Source organism: Taeniopygia guttata, chromosome 2, assembly GCF_048771995.1.
Source record: "Taeniopygia guttata chromosome 2, bTaeGut7.mat, whole genome shotgun sequence".
NCBI classification, from domain to species: domain Eukaryota; kingdom Metazoa; phylum Chordata; class Aves; order Passeriformes; family Estrildidae; genus Taeniopygia; species Taeniopygia guttata.
This window is the reverse complement of record NC_133026.1, coordinates 10,934,144-10,949,581: the sequence shown is the minus strand read 5'-3', so window position 1 is coordinate 10,949,581 and position 15,438 is coordinate 10,934,144. Positions and strand designations below refer to the sequence as shown.

Genomic DNA, 15,438 nt, shown 5'->3' with positions numbered 1-15,438 from the left:
CTAAATTAATACCATAGAAACAGCATCACCATGGCCCATGAGAAGATTGTTTCCATTCCTCCTATGGGTATTTGCAGTCTCAGCCCTGCCATCATCACTGACTTGTCACACTTTGAGGTGTTGATTCAGTTACCTAAACATGGGTGTGTGTTTTCACTGAGCCTCTTTATGGATTTCCATGTGAGATGCATGGGGAGTGTGCAGAACCTCCTGGGCCTCTCAGACTGCAGCCAGACTTTAGGCAGGACATCAACCTGAGCAGAACCACACCCACAGCAGCAGTCTGAGCCACTGAGATGTGTTTCTCCAGAGATCATTTCATTTTGGGCTCAGTTCATTCAAAATTCTACTTTGAAATTGTCCACAGGGATGAATGAGCTATGTTTTAGAGGGAAACCCAGGTCCTCTTGAAGTCTCTAAGCATTTTTCAACTGTCTCCAAATAAATTAGTATCTATTCCGGGAAAGTGTCTTATCTGGACCAAGTCAGGGACATCTTTTTTGCCATCAACATTATGTGGAGAGGCAATAGGTGAACAAAGCTGGTCTCAGTCATAAATGCTCCATCCCAGAGACCACTCTGAAAAGAGCACTGATGTAGCTGCTCTTGGAGAAACTCAAAGGAAACTGGACTGAAACTCAAATCTGTTAGGGTATTTTCTTCATGATTTTTAAAGAGCAGCCCCAGAAGCATTACTTCAATTTTTGTAGTACTTAGAATGCAACAGCAATGAAACCTTACATTACAGGGAGTATGTGCTCCCACCAGAAAATGTCTTCAACAGCTCATAAAAACCTGTCCATTTATCAGCACTGCAGGAGATCTTTATTACCTCCCTACAGCATATGCTCTGCTATGATGTAGTTATTGATTTAACAAGTAAACTTCATGGTGAGCTTTTATCTTGGAATTAGCAGCAAGACTGAAATATAGACCTTATTACTCTAATAACACAGAGATGTGAGATTCCTGCATATTCCAAAGGCCATATCATCACCTTAACAAGCATCCCATTAGGGCTATCTGGCTGCCACATTAAAGTGTGTGCTGTGAGGACTTTAACAAGTGTGGTATCATACTCACCCCCAGCAATTTCACAGCACTTTTGTTTTTCTTCCTACAGGTTTGGACATCAGGCAAGCTCAGGTTATTGTGCTGTCATCGGGTACCAAATGTATAAACGGGGAATACATAAATGACCAAGGGCTTGTGGTCAACGACTGCCATGCAGAAATTGTGGCAAGAAGGGCATTTATTCACTTCCTCTACTCACAGCTGGAGCTACACTTAAGGTAACTGAATTCTGTTGATTTTTGGGGGCTGTTATATGGCCTTCAGTGGAACAGATCCATCCTCCAGACAACTGAACTATTTGTTTCTTTATGCCATTTTTTCTGAGTGTTTAGGTGATGAAGGAACAACACACTGCACCAAAAAAAAATGGAGAGCTAGGTAGTCTAAAGTGTTGGGTCATGAGCTGCTTTACTTCAGCTGATTCTCTTTCAGTAGTGATTAGATATGACCCATAAAGCTGGGCTTTATGAAGCCTGATGATTTTGTACAAATCTTTACGTGCAGGCTTATTAGCATCATTCACTGACCAGAGACTTGAAGAGAGTCATTTTGCTTAATGCAGCCATTTTCCTGTCTTCCTTGCTGCTGCTGAAAGATCTCAAAGAAGTGATTTATTGATCATTAATGTCTTCATTGACTCACTACAGAGCCAATGAGCGTTAACAGCACAGCAAACTTTGTGCCAAAGTGTAAGATGCTATCACTTACTCCCTCTTTATAATGTTTTAAAATGTTATAGCATGTAGAATCATTACAGTGGAATTATTGTTCTTGTCTTCAGCCAAATCCACCTTGTTACCATTTAAATGGCTAATGGGTCATACACTGCCTGGAAGATGGTAATAAGTGGGATACCTCACCTCAGAATGCTGTCTTTTCTTTTCTCTGATCATGTCCATCAACAATCCAGAACAGGTTATGTAGTGCTTGGTTATAAGGTTTGCAGAGGACACCAAAATGTGGGAAGGACCAGTCACTGTGCTCGAGGGCTGGTCTGTCATCCCAGCAGGCTGGAGGGCTGGACCAGCAGGAACTTTGACAGAAAACTCAGCAAACAAATGCAAAGTCCCACACCAAGGAAGGAAAAATCACCTTCCTCCTTGCCACCAAGAAGGAAAAAAATACAGGCTGGAGAGCAGCTCTGCTGAAAGGGGACAGGGCTTGTAGGCAGACAGGAACCAGGACATTAGCTAGTGGTGTGCCTAACAGCAGGGAGGGTCAGCAGGATCCTGGGAAGTATGAAGAGTCAAGGGATGTGTGCATCCACCACTAACCAGCACCCATTACAGCCCATGTACAAAGCTGTGTGCAGTTTTGTGTGCCCCAAAGGAAAGACATCAATCATCTGGCACAGATCCAGCAGAGGCTGCCCAGAGTCTCAGGGGCTAGAGCACCCGGGCTGTGTGGAAGTGCTGGCAGGTCTGGACCTGGTCAGCCTGCAGGTGGGATGGCAGAGCCAGCAAAGCATGGCAGCAACACAGGGGAGCTGAGACCTTTAGCGAGGTGTGCAGTGGGAAGGTGACAGACGAGAGCAGCTCAGTCTCAGTGAGTGTGAGCACTGATCTTCCCCATGGGGATAGGCTAGCAGTGGGACAGATCACTCAGAAGGATTGTGCAGTCTCCCTCTCGTCTTGCATAGTGCATAGAACCCTGAGCAATCTATCAAACTACTTTGAGAAGGAGGTTGTGATAGAGATTTAAGGACCTTACCAGCCTGAATTATCCTGTGATGTAAAAACTAAGCAGAAGTGAAGCTGAGGTGGCATTCATTATATAGGAGGAGCCAAGAAATGAAGGAAAACAAACAAAAAAACTCTTTCTCTATAGGTCATTCTTCTGCCCTCCATTCTTGAGTGCATATTCATGTGACTTTTTCTGAAGGCCATTAAACTCAGCAAAAACTTCCTTTGACTTCAGAAGGTTTTGCATCAGGTCACAGACATAAGGGTTAATCTGAGCAGGGTTGTGTGATCTTGTGAGCACCTGTGATACTGTTGAACCTAAGCAACAATAACAGGAATAATGGCTATTTTCACTTCAGGCTGGAGCTGAAGACAAGAGAGTATATTGAGTACATGGGTTTGTCTAACAAAGAGGGACAAGAGCATTGAAGGGTTTAATCAACAACAATATTCTCTCTATTTCATTCTGAATTGCTTTCAAGTTTACATTAAATTATTATGTTTTCAGCAGTGTAGCAGCCCTAGTACTTGCTTTGTGCTATGGTCTCTTGGGAAACAAGTGCTAACACTGTATCTTAAACTATTGTATTGATCCACCTCCCTAACATGTTCAGTCATATTATTGCTTTATTTGGATCAATGCTAACAGCCTTTTGTTAAGAGAATCCTCAGTGCAGCACGAGCTCTGTTCACAGTAACTTCAAATCACTCTCTGTTCAGCCAAGACCAGGCACCACCACTTGCCTGACCAACACACACCATAAAAATCTCAACCAAAGTTGCCAAGGGTAAGCACCTGTGAATAACAGAGCTGGAGTTGCTATCAAATCAGATTCTGCTTCTTTAAAGTCCATGGAGAAGCAAAACTGTGTGTTGTGTTATATGCTTCAATTTTAATATTTATTGCTACACACAGTTATCTGCCATCATCAGGAGATTTGTCCTGTGGTGACAAAATGAGGGTTTCAAAATGAAATAAAAAATGCATTTTCTGCACATTGAAATCATATTTAATCCTTTTTCTCTAGAAAAAGGGAGTCATCTTTTACAGAGAAAACACATGATGCTGCCACATAGCTATAAGGACAGAATTTTAGGACTGACGTGGTAACTCAGCTCCACCATGACTACATGTACACCATCTCCTCAGGCTTGGGGGAAACACAAAGCTAATGTAATGCATTTGCATTAATCTAGCCCAAATTAAACTCCTCTCCTAGGTCAAGAAACTGTTGTACAAAGTAATAAATGAACTGAAACCAAAAGGATGGTTTTCTTTTGAGAGCATTATTCTTGACTCAAAGAACTTAAATTTTCCATCATGCACTATGGAACAGGCAAGTTTATTCTGTGGAGAGTATTTCCTATTTTCCATACACCTTCCTCCTACCAAGACTACCTGCTGTGAGTGGTGTCTGCAGCTGGATTTCAAACTTCAGGAACTTTCAGTGCAAGAAATATTTTTCTGTGTGATGCTGTCTTTGAAAAGGAACTTCTTTTCCAGAATTTACAAATACTATCACTGATCTCAGCGAAAGCAAAACTCATACTTGTCTGGGTGTAGCATGAAGGCTTCTAAAAGCAAGGACAAGCAGGCTGGAGAAAGCAAGGGCCAGGATACAAAATTAATGGCCAGGAGACAGGGATTCACTGATTTGCATTTAATTATTGGCAGTCAAGTGTTCCCCAGATCCCCAAGGCACCTTTTATCACCAGTGTGGAGAAATGGGCATCTCTGAGGTGGAGCTCAGCAGACCTGTTCAGGGTCTGTCGTGGGGGAGATGAACTGCCATGTACTGGGGCAATTATTTTTCCATTCCTCTAAGAAGAGAATACGACAATTTCTTCATATTTTTAAACTGCAGGACAATTCCATCCACAAGGCAATGTTGCAGCAAGATGCAAATTACTTTTTTTCCCCCTTCTCTTATTGCTGAATGTTAGAGGTGTGACTTTCCTGACTGTTTTGGAAAAGAGTTCCAGAAATGGAACTTTATCCTCTCTAAGAAGCAAGAGTGACAAATACTTCAAAAGGAAACTTTTTTCAACAATTCATTGTCTATAGCTTAAGTTAAATAAAAGCTAAAAGCACAACTAAAACCTGTCAGCTTCTAACCAGTGTGATTAAAATCCTTAGCCCTCCCAGATTTCATATTTATGACAACCATAATCCTTCAGTTCTTCAGACTTTCACGAAAAAGATGAGAAGACTAAAATTTTCTGATGTACAAAAGAAGGACAAGAAAGACCTTTTGAGAAGCTTTTTCTAAGAATCACCGTCAAAATGCACACAAATTTGATAGTCTGATTCTCTTGCAATGGTGATAGGAAAATTGACATCATTTTCAGTGGTATTATTTTATATCAACTGGCCAAAAGGGAAGAAAGGAAAATACAACTCCTCTTTTTTAAAGAAAAACAAAATTATTAGAGTATCCTTAAAATAAATCACCACCATAGTAGGCTTGCTGCTGTAGTGCACCCTTCAGATGCTAGGGAGATGATTTTACCAGAAGGTAAGCTCTTTCAGCAAGTCAGATGCAAACCACTGTTTATTTTATACATAAAAAGCAAGGAATAGTCTTAATCCAATCCAGTTAAGTTATTTTTTCCAGGAAAATCAGCTACTTGTTACACATCTACTAAGCCTGCTGTTAGTTTCTCTGGGATAAACTACATATATTTACATGCTAAAAAACTGCTCCTCTGCTTCTCAGTCTTTGTTTCACCAAAATGCTTCATATGCATTAAACCATAAGCATGTGCTAAAGTATCTTCTTCAAGTCAGTTCAAAAGCATGGGCACGTGTTATGCTGAATAGTGAAATTAAGCAAAAGATTAGAATTTAGCACCTTCTTAAATGTTCCACTTGAGTGAGCCTCAAATCCTAACTCCCACAGAAATTCGTAACAGGCATAGGTTTAGGGATGAATTCTGCTCTTTTAGGCACTGCCAGTATGCAGAAGTGACACTTTAATGCCACCCCAAATGAATTGTAAAGAACAGCAAAGTCATCTTCCCTCTCACAGTTCAAAACGCCTGTCCCAGAGGCAAGGCACAGGGTACTGGTGCTGGAGTAGAGGTGACTGTAGAAGTGCATCTCATGCTTTACCTGGACCAATTTTACCAGATCCCTGGGTCCCCCTGGGTTTTGAAATACACCAAACATCCCATGCACAATAATCTTTACTAAGCCATGGTAGATGATGCAACCTAAACTCTTTTCCAGCAATACTCACTGAGTTTTGTAATGAATCCTATTCAGCCACAATGCAAGAATGAACCTCATGTTTGAGTTCAACTCCTAAAAAACCATCCCAAAGGCAGGTCAGGACCCTATGGGATATGAAGAACCTCAGCCTGCTGGAGGAGAGAGTCAAGCTGCCTTGCCCTCCAGCCCTGCCAACTATTTTTAGAGCAGCTGTCTATCATCCAGCCTGGCAGCCACACTGGCCACAGACCCTTGCTGATGCTCATGAAGAGCTAAGAGAGCAAGGTTAATCAGTGAAAAACAATGACCAGTGAAAACAGGGCAGAAGCTGAACTCCTGAAATCCAGCCCAAAGCATGACTGCTCCAACCCTACATAGCAACTGTCTCCAAGTACTGTAAGCTGCCCCCACCACACTCTGGTGAGATTTAATGTAATAATAGCAGGCATTTGGACTGCACAGCTTTGTATTCCCCCAGCTGGTTTTGCAGTAAATTATTTAAAACTACCTGCAATTGCTCTAAAGTCCAAGCAGCAGGACTTACAGAGATTTTATTATTTCAGAGGCTTGTATCAGGGCGATAATATAATTAGTGCAGTTGGGAAGTTCCACCACAGCCAGCAGAAAATGAAGGAGCAGCATGTGGCAGCCCCAGCTCGGCAGCCGGTGTGACTCCCTGTCCCTGACAGGCGAGCTAATGTGCCTGTAAATTCCTCCTGACAGCAAACGCATCCTGGCATCAAGAAATGACAAAACACCCAAACCATGGAAGAGTGACAGCCAAACAGCTTCAATAGCACAGAGGCTGCACTGGGACAAAACAGGCAGAGGCAGCCTGGATGAAAGCCAAGGACTGGCTCAAAGGCTGAGTAAAAAGCACCCCTGTTTGCACTATCAGGAGGCAGAGAGACAGGCAGAAATCGCTTTGGTTAATGAGCTGTCCTGTAGTGAATTAAACAGGTGGGATTCTGCCTTATTAACAGCATCCTAGGAAAATCATTACCTGCAGGTGCAGTTCTGTTCAGAGATTCCTCCAAAAAGACCCCTGAGTTTTTGAGGGAAGGACCAGGCCACCAGAGGGAAAGGAGTCTCATCTTAATTTCTCCAATCATATTTTCACCTTCAAAATTATAATCGTGACCATCACCCAAACACACATATTAGAGGCAGCTGTCTGTCAGAGAAATCACCCATATCTTCCCAAATGTAACCCACTGGAGGAGCTGCACAGCAGCAGAGCCTTAATGCTGTGCTGTTGCTGCAAACAGCAGCACTGGGAGGGTTTGGCCTCCTGGGCAGCTGTTGCTAATGGAATATGTGCACTGCATCCCCATCTAGCTGCTGAACCACTGCAAAGATAAAAGCTTCATCTCAGTAAGTATCTTTCTCAACTCAGCTGAGAAAATCCCACACAACTTTTGTCCATCCTTCTCAAGTTTTCTTTTGATTCCCAAAAATGCCAAGTGACTAAGAGGACCCTGCTGGCCTAGGTGGAGCACTTGTAGGTGGCTCTGGTTGAATAGGGGAAAAGAGCAACACCTGGGGAGCAGGAAGGGCTGACAGTGCTCATAAAATTTAGGTGCTTCTTTAGAGGCTGTTTTCAGTGGGACATATGACCACACATCTCAGCTGTGGTGATTGATGTTAATGGGATTCAAACATGTGCCTAGGCAATGTGATCAGTAGAGCTGATGTGTTCACACAAGAGCCCAAGAGAGCTCATTTTTTCATGCACAGAGCCACTTTAAAATCAGTATGTTTATGCATCCATTCATGTGAGGAAAAACAGTTACCCTTCAAAAAACACATTTTATCATTAGAACATATCTTAGGTAAGTAAGCCAAAAGCCCTTTGGCAGTTTTGACCTCCTTCACACATTTCTTCACCTGGAAAAGCTTATTGTTTCCCTTTGCTGTCACTAGGCAAAATATATGATGCCGAGTGCTAATAAAAACAAACAAACAAACAGAGAGAGAAAAGGAGAGAGAGAGAGAGCACAGAAATGTTTCTGATTTGGCATGTAACAAATGACCTGGAACCTCTTTTGTGATCATAGCAAACGGCGAGAAGACTGGGAGCGATCAATCTTCGTGCGATTAAAAGAAGGCGGCTACAGGCTGCGGGAGAACATCCTGTTCCATCTGTACGTCAGCACTTCACCCTGCGGAGACGCGCGCCTTAACTCCCCCTACGAAATCACAACCGACTGTAAGAGACAAATCTTCCCTCTGCTTTTCCTCCTTTCTCTGCATTTGGTCTTTTCTGTTGTTGTTGGGTTTTTTTTTTTTTTTCGATCCTTCTTGCTCTCTTTCTTTGCTGGCAGAAAGTGTTTCACTTGAGAGCCGAAACACTGCAGGCTTTAGAGAGTGTGTGTCTGTCTGTGCAAATGGTGCTCGGTCCTATGGGCAGGGAAAACAGAGCTGGGCAAGGCAGCTCCACACACCTGGGGCTCTGTGGGTGGGGAATACATCCCTGCATTTCCTGCTTGATGCATACAACCCTAAAAAGTAAATAAGTGTTTTGGAAAGCATCCCCATGATCAAAAAAATCCTTGAAGCCATAGCCAGAGGCTGGACCAGAGGATCAGGGCTCTAACTGGAGATGCATAAACTCTTCTCAGGGTTCACAGAGTATGCATGTGTTGAAGAGTTGCATTTTCACCGGCTGCAGCAGCTGGAATCTGAAGTAGAGCACTTCATATGTGATATATGATACAGCACATCTATAGTTTTGACTCTTCATCAGACTGTCTCCAAATATCACCTGTACTTGCAGCAAATAATGACAAGACCATTGTGGAAGGGATCCTTCCAGATCCTTCCAATGAGCAAATCAGTTCTTGAGCCAGTGTGTGCCACCAACAGACCTGCAGAGCTGGCTGTCCATGATGACAAATCCCATCTCCAGCATGACCCAGCACTCACCTCCTCACTCCCCAGACATGCCTGTCCCTGTCCTTGCCCTGCCATGGCACATGGAAGGACAGTCCTTGTTGCTTTCCCACTGCACAGCTTTGTCCCTGCCTAGCCACATGGAATGGCCCAGCAAGGGGCAGGGGACCCAGAGATCAGTGGCTTGTTACCACATGATCCAATGCACAAGGACTCTCTTATCTCTGCCCCAGCTACTGCTCCTCATATGTGCATTTTACAGTGCTGCAAAGCCCATGGTGCTGGCTGCCAAATGTACACAATGAGAAACGGTCCTTGCCTTGACTACCTTGAATGTGAGGCAGGCAAGACAAAAGAATGGATGGAGGAGGAAGCATAGACACAGGAATGTAAAATTAATCACCCAAGGTCACACAATAACCTCACTTCCTCACAGACAAATCCATCAGATGATAGTTTCACTCTTTTGTGATTTCTTATTTGTATAAGTAATTTATTAATTATTATTATGGTATTATTCTGTCCAGACTATAATTTTTTTTTCACATGTGAAACAGCAGCTTGCTGGGGCAAGAAAGCAGAATGCACCTATTCAAGAAGGACACGTGGTCCTCACCTGACATGATTTCTGCATTGTGTCTGCAGGGTTTATAAAATGAACAAATGGAAGTAAATGCTTAAAACTCAAAATCAAATCAACAATTTCCTGATGACTTAACAAAATGAAAAGACATAGCATCATCTCAAATCAAAATTGAAAATAAAAAAGGGATTGCTTATGAATATCAAAAAACTATAGTGATCTTTGGCCTCCCACTGTATAGGTGTACCAAGAGATATCTAAAAAGGCTTTATGTTCAGTTAAAGGCATGTTTTCCAGAAGGCAGGTTTCCTGGGGCACCCCTTAGCTGATACCACAACTGGAAGCACCAAAATCTGTAATTATTTTTAAAACTTGTTCCATTCTCAAGAGCAACCAAAAGCTGTCCAGGCTGGATGAGCAAGTCCATGCTTTGGGCAGCTGACAGCCCATGCTGCCTGATTATATGCAGCTGAACCCAGCCCTGGAGGTGAACCCTGCTTGGCTCATGGATTTCTTCACAGACCAGATAAATCTCCCAGCTAATGAGGGAATGCTTCTGTAGATAACAAGATATACAAGCAACTGTGTTTAAAAATATGTAATCACACAGTGCATGACACAGACAGTAAACTTGTAGATAATCATGAAAATAACTTTCCTGTTGGCTATTACACCAATTATTTTCCCTAAGCTGAGGCAGAAAGGTCTGTGTAGCTTAGCCAAGGTTGCACAGTGATTCAGTAGCAGGACCTGAAAAGATGCTACACCTGGCTCGTAATTCACGCTTTTAAACAGATCCTTCTACCTTTATCCTGTGCTCTTAAAATAATTTAGCACAGTGTAGAAAGCCATGTTGCCAAAAGCTGTCCTTCAGAGAGATAAGCATTTCCTCTCAGCTCACATTATCCCAGAGACATCTGGGAAGATAAGTATTTTATAATGTTTATCATTTAGATCTTCTCTTTCCTCTTTTTTTTTTTTTTTCCTAAAGAAATAACCTTTCTTTCATCCTGTAATGACAAGAAACTCCAGATGAATGTTGTTTAATTTCTTAAACAACAAAGAAACCTCTCCTAGAGCTAGCACAAGCCATCAAACATTACTGATTATTCTCTAAAGATGCATTAACATTTAAAAACGTTGTCTCACCATGTGGTTCCTGGTTTTGAGAAGGGACATGATAAGCCTTTATCAATATAGGGAGTGAGTAAAATCCACTTCTCAAATCTCCTTCCAAAAATTTCCTATTATCCACCGTGTCTTTCCAGCACCCTCAGGGAGGCCTCACATTTCCTTCTTATGAGCTTTGTTCTGGTAAGGGAGGACGTAAGCTGGCATGCTTTTGAAACCCAGTTTGCTTCTTACAGGATAGAGCAGAGTACCAATCTGTGGCATGTGTAAAAGTCTGACAGCTGCAATGCAGAGGAGAGGTCCAGGGAGCCCCCAGCCAGGCAGAAAAGTAAGAGATTAGGGACAAAGAGATAAAACTGTACTTTAATTTAAAGAAATGGCCTTCTTGAATCAGAGGGAAGCTGACTTGTTTGTTGGTAACATCCTTAGGCAGCTCTAAAAGATAGACTAAATCCAAATGGACCAGGCTGCTTTGAGCAGGGAGGGGTTTTCTAACTCTTTTTTGGTGCCTGTAGGTCAGGAGGTTGGATGAGTTTATGGGAAGTAAAGTCAGAGTTCTGGGAGAAGGTACAGTCTTGAGAGAGCAGGGGAAGAGGCTGAGGGGGGAAAAAGCAAGAGCAGCTGAGAGCCAGAGAGGAGATCAGCCAGGGTCAGTGGAGTTGCAGGAATATGAGGCTGGGAAATGCCACAGGGGTTTCAGACCCTTTCTATGGGTTTGTCCTGGCTCATTCTCTCTGGTCAGTCTTCTTCCCAAAACCCTTTCCATCATTTCCCAAGGTCAGCCTCAAGGTTGTAGTGCAGCTATATGACAAAAAGGCAGCATGTTCCTGGTGTCCTCACAGCTCTCATTGCTCCTTCACAGACGCTGCTTCTTCCCCTCCTTCAGTTCAGTGCTGCAGGTCAGGGAGCCTGGGACATCTCCTTTTCTGGTGCCTTCTCCCTTGATGGACATCTGAGCAGGTGTGCCTGGATTTCTGAGCTCTCCCAAGGGCAGGATCACAGCATCAAGGCACAGTGGGTTTCCTGAGGGGTCTAAGGGAGCTGCTGTTTGCCATTATGGCACACACACTCCTGCTCATGAGGTGGAGCCCTGGTGGCAGCTCACCCTGTACTATTTGTTGCATATTTTGCACTTTCTCCTGAATCTAGGGCAAACCACAGAATAATCAAGCTCTTGATTTGCCACAGCACCCTCCTAGCTAGTTTAGTATTTCTTGACTCATTGGCGTTTTTTTTTCTCCTTTTTTTTAAAGTCTCTTGAAAAGCAAAATTAATTGCTTGAAAATTTGAGCTTAAGAAATGTCCTCTACTTCCCCACTCCTTCTTCCCTGGCAGTATTTTACCTTATTGTCCATCCTTTTTCTAGAGATGTGCTCTATCTTTTTCACTACATGGATTCCAAAGAGACAAACAGAATCTGCCCCAGGGCTTGTCTCAGTTCTTCTCCCCTGGGCTGCTTTTCTATCTCTTGCTAACATGCTGTATTGCCTTGTGCCATTGACTCCCTGATAGCCCAGCTCCTGTTTTATCCCACACTTCCTTTAGGTCTGAAACACACCATTGCTTCTGCTCCACATGGGGTTTTTCTCCTGCTTGTCTATTAACCTACAGCTGTGCTGAAGCTCTCATGCACACACATTTGACAGAACTCTCATCTAAGCAGGACCTGCTTCCAACCACGTGAGCCAGATCATTGCCTTGGTAGGTGATGTGATGAGGAGATGTGCACTGCAGTTTTCAGAGAGTTGGGGAGCTGAAGAGTACCCAGGAAGACACAATTGTGCTCTCTACTTCAAGTGTGCCTTCCCTGGGCAGACCTGTGCTTTCCCTGCTTGTGATTCTCGCTGCTGGATTTTATATTCCATTCTCAGAAAAAAAGGCTCTGTTCACCCCCAAATGCAGGGCTGCTGTCAAGGGGTGCCCTGCTCACACCAGTAACTCAGCATTTTGTTTTCAGATGGGGCTGACCCAGGTTTTGTCATCCCAAACCAGATCCCTGAAAGTCAAATCCTGAGCAGACTGGCTGGAGGAGGCCAGATTCACACAGAGACCCTCTAAGGAGTCTGATGATCTCCTAAAACTGTCGTGAGAGTCTCAGCCCCAGAAGTCAGCATTCAGTGTCTTTCGGGGAGTTTTCAGGATGGAAATACAATGAGGATGCTTATGGCAGAGGCTGGGCTAGAATCACTCCCCAAACCATTGGGTTTGGTGAACATTTCTGGACGTGCAAGGGGAAGAAATCTCTGCCTCCCTTTTGCCAATCCCATGTTTGGTTAAATGAGCAAATTCTGTTCCTGTAAATAGATGGTAAAAGGGGAAAGCACTTCAAGAAGAACCATCTAAGTAACTCAGTGATCTGAAAAGAAATTAGATATCTGGAACTACAAGAAAATTCAGGTTCTAACAAAGTGGTGAACTTTCCCATTACAAAAATAGAAGATAACCGTAGGTCTCCCCTTGGACTTGAGCACTATTTTTTGTTTCCATTACACAAGTGCTCTCAGGTATTGCATCTCTCCATCATGGCTGCTGGCCTGATGCAGCCTGGAAAACTATCTTGGAAATTCATAGCTATCTGGTGCATGGAGCAGCTTCCTCCTGGGCTGTAAAGTTGATTTTATGCTGATGAATGGCCCATCTGTGGAACTGGGATGAAGGTGCATTATTTTCCTATTTTTCATATGACTGAGCAGAATAATACCTTGGGGGATCTCAGAAAAAAATTATCATAGAGAACCATGCCCAGAAGTAACAGGAAACTAAAAAAAATGCACACAGCACTGTAGGCTGTAGTGCTGAATACTGCCTCAGGAGAAATAATCCTAAAACTGGATGAGTTATTGTGGTCAACCCAGATTGCTTTGTCATATAAAGGATGCTGCAAAAATTGCAGATACAGCAAGAGGCTCTTACATTACTTCACAGGCTAGGGAATTAGTATTAAAGAAGGTGGAAGGAAATTGTCCTTTCACTTCATTAAGACTGGACTGGATCTTATCCAAAAGGTTTGGGTTCAGCACCCTTTGTCAGGCTCCTTTGAGGTCACATTCCATGGAAGTGATGGCCCCTCCTGCTTGTGCCGCTGACCCAGCCTCAATTTACCAAAGTAAACAAAGAGGAAATGCAGCAACTTTCTACAGCTGACTAGAGGTTGGTCTGTCCAGGAGCTTTATCCCTTCTCAGGACTGTTAGCAGGCATTAGGTTTATATGAAATCACCCTGTTTTCTAACTTGGTCTTCCCAGGCTGCTGAAATGCTGTTTCAGTGTGGCTGCTTTCACTCAAGCTAGCTTGGTAGGGAAAGCATGGTCACAGGATTAATTCTGTGGTTAATTCTCTGGTTAATTCTCTCCTTCCCCTCTGCTGGAACCATGGCTGGGGTGTGTAAGTGGAGTGTGCTCCTGCCCAGGATGGGCACAGATGACAGCAGAGCCCAGCCCAGCTGTGGTGGTCCTTTGTCCCCACAAGTCCTGCAGGTCTGAGCAGTGCTCTGATTTAGCTCAGGGCTTTTCAGGTGTGGAAGTAGTGCTGTGTGTAGACAGTTCACAGATTTCTTTCAAGAATCTAAAATAAATCCATGCTGGCACTGTGGGGGAGCTTTCTTCTTCTGGGGAAGGTGGGCAAAGGGATTTCAGAAGAAAGTGTGGCTGAGAGGAATCAGTGGGACCCTGGGACAGGATGGAAAGTTTGAGGGAGAGTGGGTCTGTGATGTTCAGCAGTGATGGGGAAGTGGGCGAGAGACAGCAACATAAAGCCTGTGAGGGGTGGAGAAACTCTCAGGATGAGTGAAGCCCCTCTGCTTCTTCCAGTGCTCAACACCCACACAGGACCTGCAGGCACTGGCTGGAGCCATCTCCAGTGCTGCAAGAAGCTTTTCCTCCCCCAGCCTCTCCTACTCACTCTCTGCTCGTGCAAGGCTGCAGGGAAGGGAAAGAATGGGAGAGGGGGGAAAGACTCCTGTCAGGGGTACCAGAATGGAGGCAGTGCCTGGCCCAAGCCCTTTGCTGTGAGCCCTGAGCCCTTCTGAAGCCACCTCAGGAAAAAGCTGCAGCAGCAGCAGCAGCTGTCGCATCTTGATGCTCAGATGGACCCGTTGCTCAGACAGAGCAGCAGTGCCAGAGGGTCTGCAAAGATATGGTTCTCATGTTCTGGAAATCCCATCACTTTTGGTAACCCAAAGGAGATGCCTTGCATGACCTGTCATGCTAAACCTTTTGCCAATCACAAAGGTCAGTTCTAGCCCCTAAACCTGCCAGAGAAACTAGTAGTGTCCAGGCTTAGGAGACCAGTGAAAGCACTCATGGTTTTATTGTTTGTTTTATCATGCTGGAGCCCAGGATGAACCTTGGAAAGAGGCTCTCATTTCACTACATTTAAGTCCTGAAGCTTTCAGTACAATTAATAAACCTGTACAAGTTTGCTGTTGCTATATATTCCATTATTAATCTCCACCAGGCTGGGTAGTTAGGTTCTTAGTGGAGTTCTGCTAAAGCCGGCTGGTGATAACAGCGTCACTTAATGGACAGATTTTAGGTCTCAAAGAACTGACTGGCTGGAAAAAAAATCAAAACCTGTCAGGCAAAATTTAAAAAAAAAAAAAAAACTGTGTGGAACTGGGATCACATATTTTTCATACCTCCTGGTCATCAGTAACAAGAGGTAGAAAAGCCCTATTTCATTTCCTCCCATGCCCGGTTCAGGGTAGGGTTTTTCATTCAGGTCCACTTAGAATCAAATGAAAACTGGAATGTGTGTCTCTCAAGTCCTGGATCAGTGAATTCCCTCTCAGCTAAGCTAGACAGCTCCCTTTTTTAACTCTCTGTTTTAAAACTTTGTCAGAACTGACACATCATGAGAAAACTCTTT

The 15,438-nt window shown here is 43.7% G+C and overlaps 1 protein-coding gene across 3 annotated transcripts in view; it reads left to right on the top strand.

Moving 5' to 3' along the window:
* The window catches only part of ADARB2 (adenosine deaminase RNA specific B2 (inactive)), a 303,538-nt gene that overhangs the window by 258,848 nt on the left and 29,252 nt on the right, over nucleotides 1–15,438 (top strand). For all 3 annotated transcript variants that reach the window (XM_072925331.1, XM_030264306.4, XM_072925332.1), the window contains 2 exons: nucleotides 1,124–1,292; nucleotides 8,025–8,176. In XM_072925331.1, the coding sequence (XP_072781432.1) occupies nucleotides 1,124–1,292; nucleotides 8,025–8,176 (321 nt within the window). The remainder of the gene's footprint in view (nucleotides 1–1,123; nucleotides 1,293–8,024; nucleotides 8,177–15,438) is intronic.